General features: G+C 42.8%; 1 protein-coding gene across 5 annotated transcripts in view; it reads right to left on the reverse strand.

The window, feature by feature from the left end:
• Positions 1-17,758, reverse strand: part of LOC126291889 (cytochrome P450 4C1-like) — a 139,353-nt gene that overhangs the window by 111,086 nt on the left and 10,509 nt on the right. For 4 of the 5 annotated variants that reach the window (XM_049985614.1, XM_049985613.1, XM_049985617.1 and 1 more), the window contains exon 2: positions 2,194-2,431. In XM_049985614.1, coding sequence (XP_049841571.1) covers positions 2,194-2,408 — 215 coding nt within the window. In that variant the 5' untranslated portion in view covers positions 2,409-2,431. Of the gene's footprint in view, positions 1-2,193; positions 2,567-17,758 lie in introns of those variants that run through there. The other variant, XM_049985615.1, reaches the window with a different exon arrangement.

Consider the following 17,758-nt stretch of genomic DNA (forward strand, 5'->3'; position numbering starts at 1 on the left):
CCGTTACTCGTGAGTATTTACCTAATGATTAAAGCACACTCCTAAGCTGACTATTTCCCAAAGAGCTGTGATGATTGAATGGGTTCAATCCACGGCCTACAGTTCACATGGTAGCACTGCCTACCTGACCCACTTAACTTGGTAGTGAGCTTAAGTATCCTATCATCACTGCTAGCAGCAGTGGATATACCTATCAGCACGACGAGAGTACCAGGCTTACTGTCAAATCATCCTGAAAATACTTGTAACTACGGTCGCCAGCTCTGAAGGAGCAAAAGAAAAAATCAATTGTTGGCTCGTTTCAAAGTGAAACGGCTTGAATTGAATTTAAACTTAATTCTGAATATTACTATTACTGATCATTCAAGGTGATTCAACAAAGCAAATACTCTTTCAATTACTGTGTGTTGCCTCGGTAATTACTACCAACTTGGTTAAAAAAATTCTATCCTTCGACTTTATGTAATGATTTTGGATATTACTCTTTGAACAATTGATTTAGAATTGCTTAAGTGACGTTACTTAAAAAGTTACTCAGAAAAATTTAAGCTACCCATAAAATGACGACTTCTTCTGATGTGACAATTGATCTTTTCAACCTTCTTATACACCAAAGTATTCTACAACAAAAAGAATTGTAAATGAAAGAGGCGATGGTGGCCTCAATCTGATTTCACTATACTATGTTTGAGGTTACTACACTTTACAATGAACAACATGCGTCGTAATTTTACTCATAACTGTATTCTGTCCTCTGTACTTGCATAAAAAGAAAAACTGGTATTCTTCTTTTACATTTCTATAAAGTTGGAATTAACAATTACAAGCAGTTTTGCATTGAATAGACGTGCCGGTGCTGGTGGTGAGATGTATGTGGATGACGCAGCTCTTCACGCCTCATGCCCTTAATGGCGGCTGGAACCACGAGCCGTAGCACTCGTATAAGCTACTGCACGTTCTCCATAAAATCTGGGCGCAGGAACTCTTACAATCAGCCACAGTGGCATAGAGGCGGCTTCGATAACCATTCATCGCGTTTTACTCCACAAACGGCGACGATATTCTCCTCTTTTCCGTTGCACAATCACTTTTGCGTGAGCACAGTTACACACGTCCGATCACGTCGACACTCCCCAGGCCATTATATTGTTCAGTCCCTCTGTCTCCAGCTAGCACTAGAGACGCTCCGTATCACCAAGAGGGCGCCCTCCCACTAACACATTTTTATCGAAATCATTTAGTGTTTAAGAAATTTATTAACCTGGAGTTCATACCAGTCATAATGATTTACTACTATCGCTTAACAACATTAAATTATACAGTAATAACTTATAATTAACAAGAAAAAGAATACATTTGAGTCCGAGAGCTTAGTGCATTGTCTGATAGATAGCGTGGTGGTGCCTTTCCGCTAGTTCCCGCTGCTGTCAGCTCACGCCAATTCCCAATAGATGGCATCAGGGTGCCCTCCCTGGCAGACTCACGCCAGCGCCGCCCTTTCCGACGCGCAGGCTCCAAATTACTCTGGCAGCCTAACATCATTTCAGTTCCGTTACAAACCGGTGGCCCACACGTACCGATACAGTGACTGCTTATAGGCTAGCTGCGACGGAGAGAAGCGAGGAGTGGTAGATGTTAGTCACTCCTTCTTTAGCTCACTCTCGCTAAGATTGTCCTTTTTGTTGAGAATGTAGCCACGTTGCTAATGGGCAACAGATAACTTAAGATGAGGCTTCTGATGCATTGGTCTGGACTACGCTGTTAGATGCACTTTCTCCCAGTGTGTCCTGAACCCATGCCAGTGCCATCAGGAAGACATCAGTGTCCAAGGTTGCAGAGTCTGGTGACATCTGACCTGTCCGTTTTGGCCTGTTATTTCTCATCTCCAGCTTGGATTTTGGGTAACTCATTTAACAGCACCGCAGACCCACTCAGATATGTTCCTGGTTTTTGTAACTTGAAGGAGCGCAACCTTCACTTTCCTGTGTTATGAACCACTGATCAACTGTTGCCCCAATTCTGCAATGCTCCTACTTCTGTAGAAGTTTCGCTTGCCCCACTATTACGTTATTGCTTTACAAAGATTAAACAGCTGGCAATGCCCATTGTGGGCCAGCCTCTTAGACCGTCGGATTTTCTTCCTGTATGCTATGTTGGATTTAATAACTCTCTCAGCAGACGCCGTGAGCTCACCTCATCAAGTCTCCGTACTGGCGGTGGAAGTCTCGAATCTTGTGGACAGTTATTGGATGCTCGAGGAATTGCAGAACGTTCCCAACGATAGGCAGTGTGGGCGGCCCAGGGATGTCGACGTGGGGTTTGGTGATCCATAGCCACCACAGCACCGCCACCACGCCGGCGCAGCACCACACCACCGACTGCACCAACAGCCATGCCCACCATGCCATGGCTCAACAGCTAGAGTGGTCACCTGAGAACAAACGGGCAGTGAGTAGCTTAGTTGGCTGTAGTCGTGTTAATGGTAGAAGTAGGGCTGAACATAACAAAATAAGCCTAGTTTTTGATTGAAAGTAAATATAACTTGGAAGGCGTGTTCCAACACCAATTTATGTTTTGTAACCCAGGATTCCCAGGGACCACTTCTCAATTAAGAAAGACCATTGGAGGATTCCCAAACAGCAGAAAATTCAAATACCTATAATTAGATCAAGTAGTTCTTGATGTAGGAATGCAAATACCTCTAATTAGATCAAACTCTAGATCAACGTGAGACTTTAGAAAATCTAACTGGACTGAATTCTACAAAAAACGTGATAAGTTGATCAGATGGACAGCCCCATTAAGAGAAAATTATGAGGCATCCGCTGGAGCAGTTTTACCAATAGCAAACGGTGTGCGCCTAGAAGATTCTGGAAGGAATACATTCTACACTGGACTAATGACTGTGAAGAACTATGTGTCCTATTTAACCACAATGACTGTGAAACAGGTAAGGAATTACTAAAGCACCATGATGAAGCTCGTAAAGAATGAGGGAACAAAAAACCGAGAGTCTGTATTTAACGAGGTCAAGCAGAGAGCTATGGAGTCTCTTTAAATGTAGGAAGAAGTCAACCTCCTACCTGCAAAGACCCCGGAGTGACGCCAGACCAGGTTGCAAATAGATCTCCCTCCATAGCCCCTCATATAAACCACATTCAAGAGTTGTTAAGAAAGAGCTTAGCAATCTGTAACACAAGGCATCCAACAAATCAAAGTATTCCAGGGATTTCATCTTAGATGACGCAGTGCAGCATTCGAAGAAACGAGAAAACGGAAAGCTCCGGAATTCGATGGGATACACGCAGAGTTCCTCATCAATTGTGGGAATGAGACTCGTAAGTGACTTGCGATCTTCTTCAGCAGTATTATTCGGTTGGGTAACTTTCAGGAAGCCTTCAAAAGAACGAGTCATTGCTATACTGAAGCCTGGTAAATCAGCGAATAAATAAAGCTGTCAGTTGTAGACCAACCGTATTCCTGAGATGCTGATACAAGATTTTGGAAAGAAGCAGCCTTAACAGAATCGGTGCAAAGGTCCGTGAAGATACTCCCATGCAATAAGCAGTATTCAGAAGCTGTACATGTCAAGTACATACCTTAAACTCACACATGAAAGATGGGCTCCAACAAGTTGTTGGACGCTTTCATTGATGTTACAGCAGCCTATGATGTAGTATGGAAACGAGGAAACTCTTAAGTGTTATATACTGCCATAATATAATTAGGCTCGTACGGAACATATTATCTGAGAGTTACATCTTAGTGGTCCAGTGCTTGAATATTTCAAAAAGTGGAGATTAACATCGAATCCGCTGAAGACTGGAGTTAGCTGCTATCATCTTAACAACAGAATGGCGAATGCAAAGCTAAATGGATCCTTTAATGGTCACGTCCTCCACCGCCAAGACTTCCCAAGACAGGAGCTTGTCGTACAAGAAACATACAGAACACCGCAGCAAAACTGAGATCGCGCAATAACGTCACACAGAAGCCGACTGGTTTCTTATGTGGTGCAGAGCCACAACGCTTCTATGTTCTTCTTTAGAACTTGTTTACTCTGCTGCCGAACAGTGTGCATAACTCACGTATGAGAAGAATCCAAGTTCAGCCAGACGCAGCAATGAGGGTAATAACAGACTGCACCACATTTATTCCTCTTCACTATCACGTCTAAGGCATATCGCACCGCCAGGTCTGCGAAGACAAAATACCATTCTCAAACAATAAGCACTTAAGATGGGCCCATTAGAAACCAGGCAACTACCCGTCATCTTGCGAATTCGCACTGTTTAGCATGTGTCCAGCATACGTAAACAGATGTACTATTGTGTACCGTGTTTGTATGATGTAATAAGCATATGTGAGCAATATGTATATGGACACGGTCTTTTGGACAAGGTGCTTCTGTTTTTGAATATTTTAGCGGTGATAAACATTTATATGACTTTTATCCACTTGACATCTTGTGTGGCTGGCCGCGGTGGTCTCCCTGTTCTAGGCGCTCAGCCCGGAACCGCGCGACTGCTACGGTCGCAGGTTAGAATCCTGCCTCGGGCATGGATGTGTGTGATGTCAGGTTAATTAGGTTTAAGTAGTTCTAAGTTCTAGGGGACTGATGACCACATATGTTAAGTCCCATAGTGCTCAGAGCCATTTTGAGCCATCTTGTGTGAGAGGTTCCGGGTAAATGGGCATATTTTACCACCAAAAGATGTTTAAGACCTGAAGATGACAGTAAAGGCTGTTGAAACCAGTTTTCTTAGATAAAGAAATATTTTATACGATCTTGGCTTTTGAATGGTTTTTAACAATTAAGAGAGGGTTACCCTTCAACACTCTCAAAATGAGACAAACCTTTATTTTGATAGAATCCTTAACGACGCTGACAAAGAACCGTGGTTTCCACCACATTAGTAGATTCGTCATTCAGTTTATTAAAATCTCGCCGATCCTCACATCCACAATAGTTGTGAGACGTTGAGAGATTGTGTATTTCACGGACTATCAGCGCGTGATCTGACAAAAAAGAAAAAGAAAGGCATCAAGGGCGTGGTGGGCTTCGGAAGTCGAACTGGGCTATAAACAGTGGAGCGAAAGCGATAATAGTTGGAAGTTTGACTGCGATCCAGGCAGCGAGGACACATAACAGCAAAACTCACAGAACCTGCAGAAAGTGGATGCGTCATTCGTCGAAATATTGTTCAGAAAATGGAAACAACAAGTCGGTAAAACACCCATGAAACATGGAATCTGTCACACAGAGAAAACCAAAGAGATAGTATGCTGGGGTTGTTTCGAATACAATGCATTGGCGTTTAATAAATATCGCTAAATATCAAATGTTCCGAAAAATGGTGTCGAAATTACAAAGCTATGTAGTTCCTCTGAACTCTTAAATTCATAAAAATGTCCTCATAGTTGAAGAAGAATGTAATAAATTCAATTCCAAAGAAGTCGAGTGACAAATCTTCAGATCATAGTATGAAGGCTTTCACGACTGGATGACATATCTTCTGGTAAACCTTCCGGGATGTAAGGTCGTGGTCCATGAAACTCTTCAGCTCCTAACGTTTCGTCCAGAGCTGCGCTGGACATCTTCAGAGGGGTGTTTCTCCTCCGGTGAGTCTTGCCGACTGACGGGTCGGACGTCTGAGAGCGATGATTTCAGTTAACGCTAAGTCCACCGCTGGCGCCCTGCCAAGATTGCGTAAGATGTTCGGCGGGTTGCGTTGGCCGCCTTTGTAGGCGAAACATGCTGTTGCATCCTTGAGCCCCCGGTTCTAGATGTACCCTTGTCCGGTTAATGGCTGACGCTACAGATCAGTTTGCAAATAAACAATTTATTTATGAAAATATACAGTACAGTCACCAACAAACTCTACATATTCACATACTCCTTTACCTTTTACCCAAATGAATACAGACTCATTTACAGATATTTTCCTCCTATTACGAGTTTACAAAGACAAAGCAGAAGTCGACATATAAGCAGATTTACCAAAATCTTTATTAGCAAGTTCGGCCATATGGTAGGTGCGAAATGCAATAATGTCTCCCTCAACGAAACTTTCGAGTCCACCAACATTTGGTACTCCAGAACCTCCACGGACAATGGCTACAGTAAACCATCCGTTACCATGACCAAATGAATCATTAATATCTAAACTAAAATTAAGTCGGAACCCACAGAAAACAGAAGGTCCGTCCAGCAAGGCTTGAGCAGCGACAGACTTGAATGGTATACGATTCTTCTTGTCTCCAGATGTTGTAGCAAACTCAATGTTCTCGGTAGTTTTGTACACTGTCTGTTTAGAACGGCGACGGTATCTTCTGTACGGCATTGGGTCCTGCAGTAGCTAATTTCTACATGCAGAAATTCGAACAGTCAGCTTTGGAAAAAGCAGATAAGAAACCATCTCGCTGGTATCGGTATGTAGACGATACATTTGTGGTCTGGCCACATGGTAGAGAAGCCTTAGACGAATTTTTTTATTACCTTAATAATATAAATCCAAGAATCCAGTTTACCATGGAGAGAGAAAATGACAACAAAATAACGTTTTTGGATGTTTTAGTTATGAGACAGGCAGATGGAAGATTGAAACAACAGATTTTTAGAACAATAACGCACACAGACAGATACTTACATAAAAACTCTAACCACCATCCACAACAAAAGAGAGGTGTGATTAAAAGTCTCGTTGACAGAGCCAGACGGATTTGCATGCCGGAGTATCTAGACGCCGAATTAAAACATCTGAAGCACGCTTATGACTACTCAAAGAAAGAAGTAAGCAGAATTCTGCACCCAAACAACAGAAAGCCTAAAAGAAAATTTGTCATGTTCTCCGGTCAGTAAAAGATAAACGCGCTCCTCTATCAGCCAGTGGCGTATATAAAATTCCGAGTACATGTGGTAAAGTTTATATTGGAACAACGAAGAGAAGCGTAAATACACGGTTACAAGAACACAGAAGTCTTTGCCGATTAGGGAAAACAGACAAATCGGCTGTAGCAGAACACGCTTTTCTGTCAGGAAATCATCAAGGGAAGTTTTCCGAAACAAAAATTTTATCTACGACGACGAACTATTACCCACGGTTTGTAGAGAAGCAATTGAAATACATAAACATAGGGGTAATTTTAATCGGAAAGAAGAGACATGAAACTCAGTGATATTTGGACAGTGGCACTACAGAATTGCTAGACAGTTTTATTTGTGACGAGATTACGATCGATAGTTAAGTTTTATCTCTGACAAAGATTATCTCTGCATATCACATGTAACTCTGGCCACGCCCACTTTCTACGATACATAAGTCGCTCTCAGGCGTCCGACCCGTCAGTCAGCAAGACTCACCGGAGGAGAAACACCCCTCTGAAGATGTCCAGCGCAGCTCTGGACGAAACGTTAGGAGCTGAAGAGTTTCATGGACCACGACCTTACATCCCGGAAGGTTTACCAAACAAATCTTCAGTTTAATATGTCAAAACTGCAGAATACTGACCTGAATTACTTACAGACGACTGTAAGAACTGGGAACAGACGATTTCGATGAAAACCAGTCTTGTTTCTAGAAAAATGATGGATCATGCGAGGTAATACCAACTCTACTATTTATCTCAGAAGACGAAGATTCATCTATAGCATTTGTAGTTTTAGAAAAAGTATGTTTGACAATACTGGTTGAAGTATGACTACGAATTATGCCTATTAAAATTCCGAAGGTGGCAGGGAAAAACACAGGGAACTAAGGTGTTTATAGCTTGTGCAGAAACCAAACTGCGGTCACGAGAGTTGAAAATGTGAAAGGGAAGCGGTAGTCGAGGAAGATGAGACAGGGGTTTCGCCAATCCCAGATGTTATTCGATCTCTCCATTATAAGACGAGATTTGCAAGCGGGAGCAAAAGTTCAAAAAGAAGAAATAAAAAGCTTGAGATTTTGTATTTCTTTTAAAGACAGCAAAGAACTTGGAACGAATGGTGTATTAAAACGATTCACCAGATCAACACAAACACAAACGAGGGTAATGAAAGTAATCGAATTAAATCACACGACGCTTACGGAATCAGATTAGGAAATAAGACACTGAAAGTAGCGGACAAGTTTTCATATCCTGGCAGGAGTAAACTGGCAGTGGCCGAAGTTGAGAGGATACAAATTGCAACCTAGCAATAGTAACATAACCGTGTCTAAAGAAGAGAAATTAATTAATACCGAACATAAATGTTAGTGTTAGGAATAAACTTCTGGAGGAATTTATCTTGAGTGTAGCCATGTATGGAAGAGAAACTTGACGAAAAGCGGTTGAGGCAAATGTAGATTAAAAACTATTAAAATGTGGTGCTACAGAAAATTTGCTGAGGATTAGATGGGTAGATCGAATAACTGAAGAGGAGTACTGAACGGAATTGGGATGAAAATAGCTTTGTAGGACAACTTGTAAAAGCGTGAAGGTCTACTAAAGAGACTGCTTACACCACGCTCGACCGCCCTACTCTGGAGTATTGCTGTGCGGTGTGGGATCCGCATCAGGTGGGGCTGACGGATAACATCGAAAAAGTTGAAAGAAGGGTAACTCATTTCGTATTATCGCGAATTAGGGGAGATAGTGTCGCAGACAAAATTGGAGTGGCAATCATTCGTTGCGACGGGACCTTCTCTCGAAATTTCAATAACCAATTTACTCCTGCGATTGCGAAAACATTCTGTTATCACCCACCTACATTAGCAAGATAAAATAAGAGAAATCAGGGCTCGCACCGAAAAATTTAAGTGCTCGTTTTTCCCGCGCGCCGTTCGAGAGTGGAACTGTAGAGAGACAGTTTGAAGGTGGTTCACTGAACCCTCTGTCAGGCACTTAATTGTGAATAGCAGAGTAATCGCGTAGATGTAGATGTAGATATCTGATACTGCAAAAGTTACAGCTTTCAAATGATTGCATGCTGATCGAGAATTATTTCACACGGCAGCCGTCTTGTTACGCACCCAAGAGTGTCCTCGATATTCCCAGAGAGTACTCGTAATTCAGCCAGAAAGCGAGTCCTCAGAAACTTCTCCTTCGACTGTTTCTTGAGTGTTTTCAACCAGTCAGAATGCTCTCGCAAGTTGATTAGTGGGAGAGATACAGAATTTACAAATAAAGCCTGCGCTATTTGTCACGAATTTATTTTTCGAGCGCGAGAACACCAGAGAAATGTGCAACAAACGCCAGGGAAAAGGGGAAAACATTACACACATCGTATGCGACCCGGAAGCACTGGTTTTTCTGTATAATACATTTCGCATTTGGGAACTACAGACAACTATTTACATGATTACTTACTAGAAGCGAAGAAATTAATTTAATGTTACTATGGAAACGCTTACATAATACTCATCCATAAAAAGAACCTGTAAGTTTTCAGACACATCACCAGACTTTTAGAGAAATGACATCCACAAAATAGCGAAGACAGCAAGAGCAGATAGATGTGAGAATTATGCTATAGTCAGCTCAACAGATTATGCATCCAAGTTGCTCACAAGAATAATACATAGAAGAATGGAAAATAATGCTAATGATTTATTAGGTTACTATCAGTTTCTACATTTACATCTACATCCATACTCCGCAAGCCACCTGACGGTGTGTGGCGGAGGATATCCTGAGTACCTCTATCGGTTCTCCCTTCTATTCCAGTCTCGTAATGTTCGTGAAAAGAAGGATTGTCGGTATGCTTCTGTGTGGGCTCTAATCTCTCTTATTTTATCCTCATGGTCTCTTCGCGAGATATACGTAGGAGGGAGCAATATACTGCTTGACTATTCGGTGAGGGTATGTTCTAGAAACTTTAACAAAAGCCCGTACCGAGCTACTGAGAGTCTCCCCTGCAGAGTCTTCCACTGGAGTTTATCTATCATCTCCGTAACGCTTTCGCGATTACTAAATGCTTCTGTAACGAAGCGCGCTGGATCTTCTCTATCTCTTCTGTCAACCCTATCTGGTACGAATCCAACACTGCTGAGCAGTATTCAAGCAGTGGGCGAACAAGCGTACTGTAACCTACTTCCTTTGTTTTCGGATTGCATTTCCTTAGGATTCTTCCAATGAATCTCAGTCTGGCATCTGCTTTACCGACGATCAACTTTATATCATTCCATTTTAAATCACTCCTAATGCGTAGTCCCAAATAATTTATGGAATTGACTGCTTCCAGTTGCTTTCCTGCTGTATTGTAGCTAAATGATAAGGGATCTTTCTTTTTATGTATTTGCAGCACATTACACTTGTCTACATTTTCAATTGCCATTCCCTGCACCATGCGTCAATTCGCTGCAGATCCCCTGCATTTCAGTACAATCTTCCATTGTTACAACCTATCGATATACCACAACATCATCCACAAAAAGCCTCAGTAAACTTCCGCAAGGTCATTTATGTATATTCTGAACAGCAACGGTCCTATGACACTCCCCTGCGGCACACCTGAAATCACTCTTACTTCGGAAGACTTCTCTCCATTGAGAATGACATGTTGCGTTCTGTTATCTAGGAACTCTTCAATCCAATCACATAATTGGTCTGATAGTCCATATGCTCTTACTTTGTTCATTAAACGACTGTGGGGAACTGTATCGAACGCCTTGTGGAAGTCAAGAAACACGGCATCTACCTGGGAACCCGTGTCTATGGCCCTTGGGGAACTGTATCGAACGGCTTGTGGAAGTCAAGAAACACGGCATCTACCTGGGAACCCGTGTCTATGGCCTCTTGGACGATTAGCGCGAGCTGGGTTTCACACGACCGTCTTTTTCGAAACCCATGCTCATTCCTACAGAGTAGATTTCTAGTCTCCAGAAAAGACATTATACTCTACTCGAACATAATACGTGTTCCAAAATTCCTACAACTGATCGACGTTAGAGATATAGGTCTATAGTTCTCCACATCTGTTCGACGTTCCTTATTGAAAAAGGGGTTGACCTTTGCCCTTTTCCAATCCTTTGGAACGCTACGCTCTTCTTGAGACCTACGGTACACCGCTGCAAGAAGGGGGGGGGGGGGGGCAAGTTCCTTCGCGTAGTCTGTGTAAAATCGAACTGGTATCCCATCAGGTCCAGCGGCCTTTCCTCTTTTGAGCGATTTTAATTGTTTCTCTATCCCTCTGTCGTCTATTTCGATATCTACCATTTTGTCATCTGTGCGACAATCTAGAGAAGGAACTACAGTGCATTCTTCCTCTGTGAAACAGCTTTGGAAAAAGACATTTAGTATTTCGGCCTTTAGTCTGTTATCCTCTGTTTCAGTACCATTTTGGTCACAGAGTGTCTGGACATTTTGTTTTGATTCACCTACCGCTTTGACATAATACCAAAATTTCTTAGGATTCTCTGCCAAGTCAGTCCATAGAACTTTACTTTCGAATTCATTGAACGCCTCTCGCATAGCCCTCCTCACACTACATTTCGCTTCGCGTAATTTTTGTTTGTCTGCAAAGCTTTGGCTATGTTTATTTTTGCTGTGAAGTTCCCTTTGCTTCTGCAGCAGTTTTCTAACTCGGTTGTTGTACCAAAATGGCTCTTTTCCATCTCGTACGATCTTGCTTGGCACATACTCATCTAACGCATATTGTACGATGATTTTGAACTTTGTCCACTGATCCTCAACACTATCTGTACTTGAGACAAAACTTTTGTGTTGAGCCGTCAGGTACTCTGTAATCTTTATTGAGTAAAGCATCACCAATGATCTGTAATTAAGTTATTTATATTTTGACTTTCATTTGTACTTACGGTGAGTTTCGGTTGATTTCTCGCTTACATCGGAAATGCCGCCTTCTAGCACATTGTTTTTTTCCTGCTTTAGACACTGATAGATTTGGTCAAATATTTTGTTGTACTGCAAAACTAAGCATTTCTTATGTTTCTCACAAAAAACTTTTATGTGCACCACTGTATTCTGTTTGTTTTTGTACTTCTAAGTATGTGTTGTGGTTTGTGTATTGTAGTGTTACCAACATAACTTTTCCACTACTTTATCTTTGACCTACAATTTTTTTATTTATTAAATTAATATATGTGCGAAATTCTATTTAGTTATGTTTCTATATTTATGTACCGTGTAAGAGAAGACACAAATTATGCAGAGGAAGCGTACTTAAAATGTTGCAAGAACCAATACTGCCGGCCGGAGTGGCCGAGCGGTTCTAGGTGCTACAGTCTGGAGCCGTGTGACCTCTGCGGTCGCAGGTTCGAATCCTGCCTCGGGCATGGATGTGTGTGACGTCCTTAGGTTAGTTAGGTTTAAGTAGTTCTATGTTCTAGGGGACTGATGACCTCAGATGTTTAGTCCCATAGCGCTCAGAGCCATGGGAACCATTTGAACCAATACTAAGTGAGTAATACGCCGTAAGAGTGTAATACAACCCTAAACAAATCCTTCCTCCACGGACTACGAAGGCAAGTTTCTGACTGTCTACACAGTAAGCAGATGACAGTTGCCATTCTTTTCGCGCTCCGTACGCAAAGCAGGAGGTGAATACGTGGTACAGTGCGAAGTATCCTCTGCGATTCACTTGTAAGAGGTTTGGAACCCACGGACGCGACAGACTCGACAAACTGGTCTGGCAAGTTTCTCCAGCAGATGCAAACACGGCCAGCTTTCGGACACGTGCCTGCCTGACGTGTCCCTGTTACAATGCCTTCCGGGTAACATTGTTGCGTCACAAGATCGGCTGACCCTCAGTCGAATGCACCGTCGCTGTTGCTTTGCCGTATTAGATGGTGGTCGTAGAAGCACGACCAGTTTCTAAAAAATAATCGATCCACTTGTGTAATACGCATGTATACAGTTCCGCGGTTCGGTAGTTTTGGTGCAGCACATAAATGAGGTAGTTAATAGCAGGATTACCGGTAGTACAGCTATGGGAAGAAACAAAAATCAATGTGTGACAGATGAACTAGGTGCCCATGTCTTCTTTTGTTGTTTGTTTGTTTTGCACATAACTATTGTGTATTTTGTATCCTTACAACATATAAATTGTATTTTGTTTACATAACTAAAAATCAAGTTCCGATGTAGGAAGGAACTTCACTTGGGAACGGTGAGTCGTGGCGCCATTGAGTTAGTGGACTGTTCTTTCTGGCGCCACTGGCTCAGGTGTAGTACCGACTATCCCTCTGGCGACCCCATTGCCAATATCCATGAGGGTTGTGTCCTCAGACAGTGTTTTTTTTCCCTTTTTTGATTTTCGATTCCCCCCACCTGGGGAGCCAGGCTGCCAGCTGCGTAATACGCTGCTCTACAGCCAAGAGAAAAGTTAAACAAACAATGGTGAGAGAACAAACAATATATAAAAAGGCGATAAAACGGTGACTTAGGCAGGCCTGTTTGGCCGAGCGGTTCTAGGCGCTACAGTCTGGAACTGCGCGACCGCTACGGTCGCAGGTTCGAATACTGTCTCGGGCATGGATGTGTGTGATGTCAGGTTAGGTTTAAGCAGTTCTAAGGGGACTGATGGTCTCAGCAGCTAAGTCCCTTAGAGCTCAGAGCCATTTGAACCATTTTTGAACTGTCACTAAGGCTTTAGTCAATTGTCAAAAGGGACGGGTTGGGATCCATTCGCACTTTGGTTGCCGATTGAAATTAAGAAGTTGGTTGCTTTGAAGTAAGTCTTATCATTGTCATATTGTCTGCTAATCTGTTCATATTTCTTTACGTACTACGCGAATATGTAATAAAAAATGGGGGTTCCTATATAAAAAAACGCAGTTGATATCCGTCTGACCTATGACAGCGCCACGTAGCGGGCCAATCATAGCGCCGTCTGGTTTCCCTCTTCAAGCTAGACAACTTTCGTTATTTGTAGTTATTTCCTTTTACGCTTGATTCGTGAGATATTTTGTCCAGTCACGATCAATGGACCACCCTGTATTGTTAAATAAACAGGTTGTGAAAAGAAAGTTATATTGGTGAGTCCTCCCTCCCACGTTTTCCTTAATTCTACATCTACATCCATACTCCGCAAGCCACCTGACGGTGTGTGGCGGAGGGTACCCTGAGTACCTCTATCGGTTCTCCCTTCTATTCCAGTCTCGTATTGTACGTGGAAAGAAGGATTGTCGGTATGCTTCTGTGTGGGCTCTAATCTCTCTGATTTTATCCTCATGGTCTCTTCGCGAGATATACGTAGGAGGGAGCAATATACTGCTTGACTCTTCGGTGAAGGTATGTTCTAGAAACTTTAACAAAAGCCCATACCGAGCTACTGAGCGTCTCTCCTGCAGAGTCTTCCACTGGAGTTTATCTATCATCTCCGTAACGCTTTCGCGATTACTGAATGATCCTGTAACTAAGCGGGCTGCTCTCCGTTGGATCTTCTCTATCTCTTCTATCAACCCTATCTGGTGCGGATCCCACACTGCTGAGCAGTATTCAAGCAGTGGGCGAACACGCGTACTGTAACCTACTTCCTTTGTTGTCGGATTGCATTTCCTTAGGATTCTTTCAATGAATCTCAGTTTGGCATCTGCTTTACCGACGATCAACTTCATATGATCATACCATTTTAAATCACTCCTATTGCGTAATCCCAGATAATTTATGGAATTAACTGCTTCCAGTTGCTGACCTGCTATTTTGTAGCTAAATGATAAGGGACCTATCTTTCTATGTATTCGCATCACATTACACTTGTCTACATTGAGATTCAATTGCCATTCCGTGCACCATGCGTCAATTCGCTGCAGATCCTCCTGCATTTCAGTACAATTTTCCATTGTTTTAACCTCTCTATAGACCACAGCATCATCTGCAAAAAGCCTCAGAGAACTTCCGATATCATCCACCAGGTTGCAGTAAGTACCACGTATCAAACGGCTCGACCGATGCGGCTGATTTTGTAGTTGTAGTTGTTGTTGTTGTTGTTTATGTTGCGTTGTAATTATCGTGACAAGATTTGTATGAAAGAAAATTTTTGCAAAATCCACCGGAAAAGTCGGAAAATTGAATGTTATTTTTATATGAAAATCTCAGTCAAAGAAGTGTGACTGTCTGTTTGACTGTTCTGGTGTCACAAGTTTCCATAACAATAACAAATGAAAATTGATAGTTTGTCACAAACAATACGAGTGAAAGCGATATTGCAATGCACTGTCGGGGGTGATATCTTTGGTGTGTTGCAAAGGTTGAACTGATGTGGCTTCTTGGTGATGTGGTGTTGCAAACACTGAATTGATTTCAGTTCGCGGTTTATTTCTGTGGAAAAAATCCCGCCAGTGAGACGTCGGAATATCGGGCGCCATACGCGTAGCGCAAGCCAGCTACATGGTTGCCGAGTCATCAAGACTGACGAAGAGTGTAGACAGCATTTGGAGGCAAATGAAATATGAATATCTGAAGCGCGATACGTTACGACTCCGGAATTTTGAATTCCATTTCAAGAAATTCATGATGTTACAGAAATTGTTTTGTTTCAGTTTACACGATTTGAAGAAAAGATTCGGTTGGGTGAATCCCTTCTCGACTAACTGCCGGGAGACAAGGCACAGCGTCAACCATTGTAAACAGAGAAGGGAAAAGGAAAGGGATATAAAGAAGGGGAAGGAGAACATGGACAGAGATATGAGGAATGAGGAGATGCATTAGAGAGAGTGTGGGATAAGAGAAGTACAGGCAGGGGGGGGGGGGGAAGGTGAAACAGAAATAGGAGGGAGGAGGACAAGAGGGAAATAGGGAGGGGGCAAGACCAGAGGGATAGAGAGAGAGGGGGGGGGGCAGAAGAAGACTATGGCGTATACCCAATTCCCATACATAGTTAGCAATTGCGAAGCATTGCTGGCTTTGTTAGTAAGTAATAAAAATTATATAATAATGAAAACTATGTACTTTTACGTAACCTAAATAATAACTTTTCATGCAAGTACAGTTTATACCAACAACCATAAAAAATCTTTATAATTACTGTTGTTATTTTGTATCAGTAAAACGTTCTTCATGACAATCAAGGCAAGTGTCTCCTGTTATTATTGACAAGTGGGAAGGTTATATATGAATAACAGAAACATACACTGCTCAGCCAGAGCATCATGACCACCTACCTAATAGTTGGTCTGTGAAACATCGGCGACGTGTCGTGGCGTGGAAGAAATGAGGCCTTGGTAGGTCGCTGCTGGGAGTTGGAACCACATCTACACACAAACACACACACACACACACACACACACACACACACACACACACACACACACACACAAAAGTCACCTAATTTTCGGAAATTATGGGGAGGGGGATGATGAGCTCTGACGCCACGTTCAATCACATCCCAGAAGTGTTCGATCGGGTTCTGATTTGTCGAGTTGGGGGAGCCAGCACATCAACTGAAACTCGTTACTGTGTTCCTCGAACCACTGCATCACACTCGTGGCCTAGGACATGGGGCATTATCTTCTTGTAAAATGCCACTGCCATTGGGACACATGATCTTCATCAAAGGGTGTATGTGGTCTGCAACCACTGTACGATACTTCTTGGCCGTCATTGTGCCTTGCACGACCTCCACAGGACTCACCGATGCCCACGTGAATGTTCTGCAGAGATAATGGACCTGCAGCCAGCTTGTACCCATGCCGCAGTACAGGCGTTAAGAAACTGTTCCCCTGGAAGACGACAGATTCGCGCCCTCCCATCGGTATGAAGAACATATCAGGATTCACCAGACAAAGCACCGCTTCACCATGGTGCCAATGGGCAGTGGCAGTGCTGGTGGTCACGTGCCCATTTCAGTCGTAGTTGCCGAATGGCGTCGTGTTAACATTGGCTCATGGGTGGATCGTCGGCTGCGGGGGCCCGTCGTCAGGAGTGTTTGATGCATTGTGTGTTCGGACACACTTGTATTTTGCCCGCTACAGTTCGGCGCCTGTCCTGTTTTATCAGCTGGCCAGCTTACGACGTCCCACATCTATGATGACGGGTGGCCGCCCAACCCCACGACTTCTGGACGTGATTTCTCCTTGATTACGCCGCCTGTTGAGGACACTCACCACAGCACTCCTCGAACACCCGACGAGTTTCCGAAATGGTTGTGCCGAGCCTCCAGGCCATCACAATCTGCCCACCGTCAAACTCAGAGCGATCGCGCGTCTTGTTCTTTCTGCTCTCGGATGGAGCTGACACTACGTGCATTGTTTATGTGTCTCGCTAGCAGTCATTCGTCACCAGGCAACGCTGCCATCGACTAGACTGGTTTATATCGGTAGCACATCTGTGACCACAAAGTCCTAGCTGATCAGTGTATTTTATATAAGCTAAACGATGCATTCAACGATTGCTTGTTATGTTTTCCTTTTGCCTTTTTAAATTTTTCCTTTCTTTTGAGAAATTTGTGTTCGGTAGCGCTGTATGATAAATATGTATTTTGTATTTTTTACTACACCACCCCTGTTTCCCATTACAAATTAATAATTTTAATAAAACCTGAATTATAGAATGACATTTTCAATTTTGTTATAAATGTTATTTATTTTTAAATAACAGACAAGAGGATAACTATCTAGAACAAAACTGTGCCGTAACTTAAGCAGCCCTTTAGGTATCCTCACTCAGTTTCTAGACAGTTCACTACTTCCGGCTGATAAGGCTATGTAGTAAAACACTGATTGCATGTGCAAACAAAGCTATCGAAACTAGGTAACGCCTGGACAGGTACGTGACACACCTAACATACAAGTAACGCGGTTACGATCTTAACTAACCGACGCTACTAGGAAAGCTA

The sequence above is a fragment of the Schistocerca gregaria genome, chromosome 9 (assembly GCF_023897955.1).
Source record: "Schistocerca gregaria isolate iqSchGreg1 chromosome 9, iqSchGreg1.2, whole genome shotgun sequence".
NCBI lineage: Eukaryota > Metazoa > Arthropoda > Insecta > Orthoptera > Acrididae > Schistocerca > Schistocerca gregaria.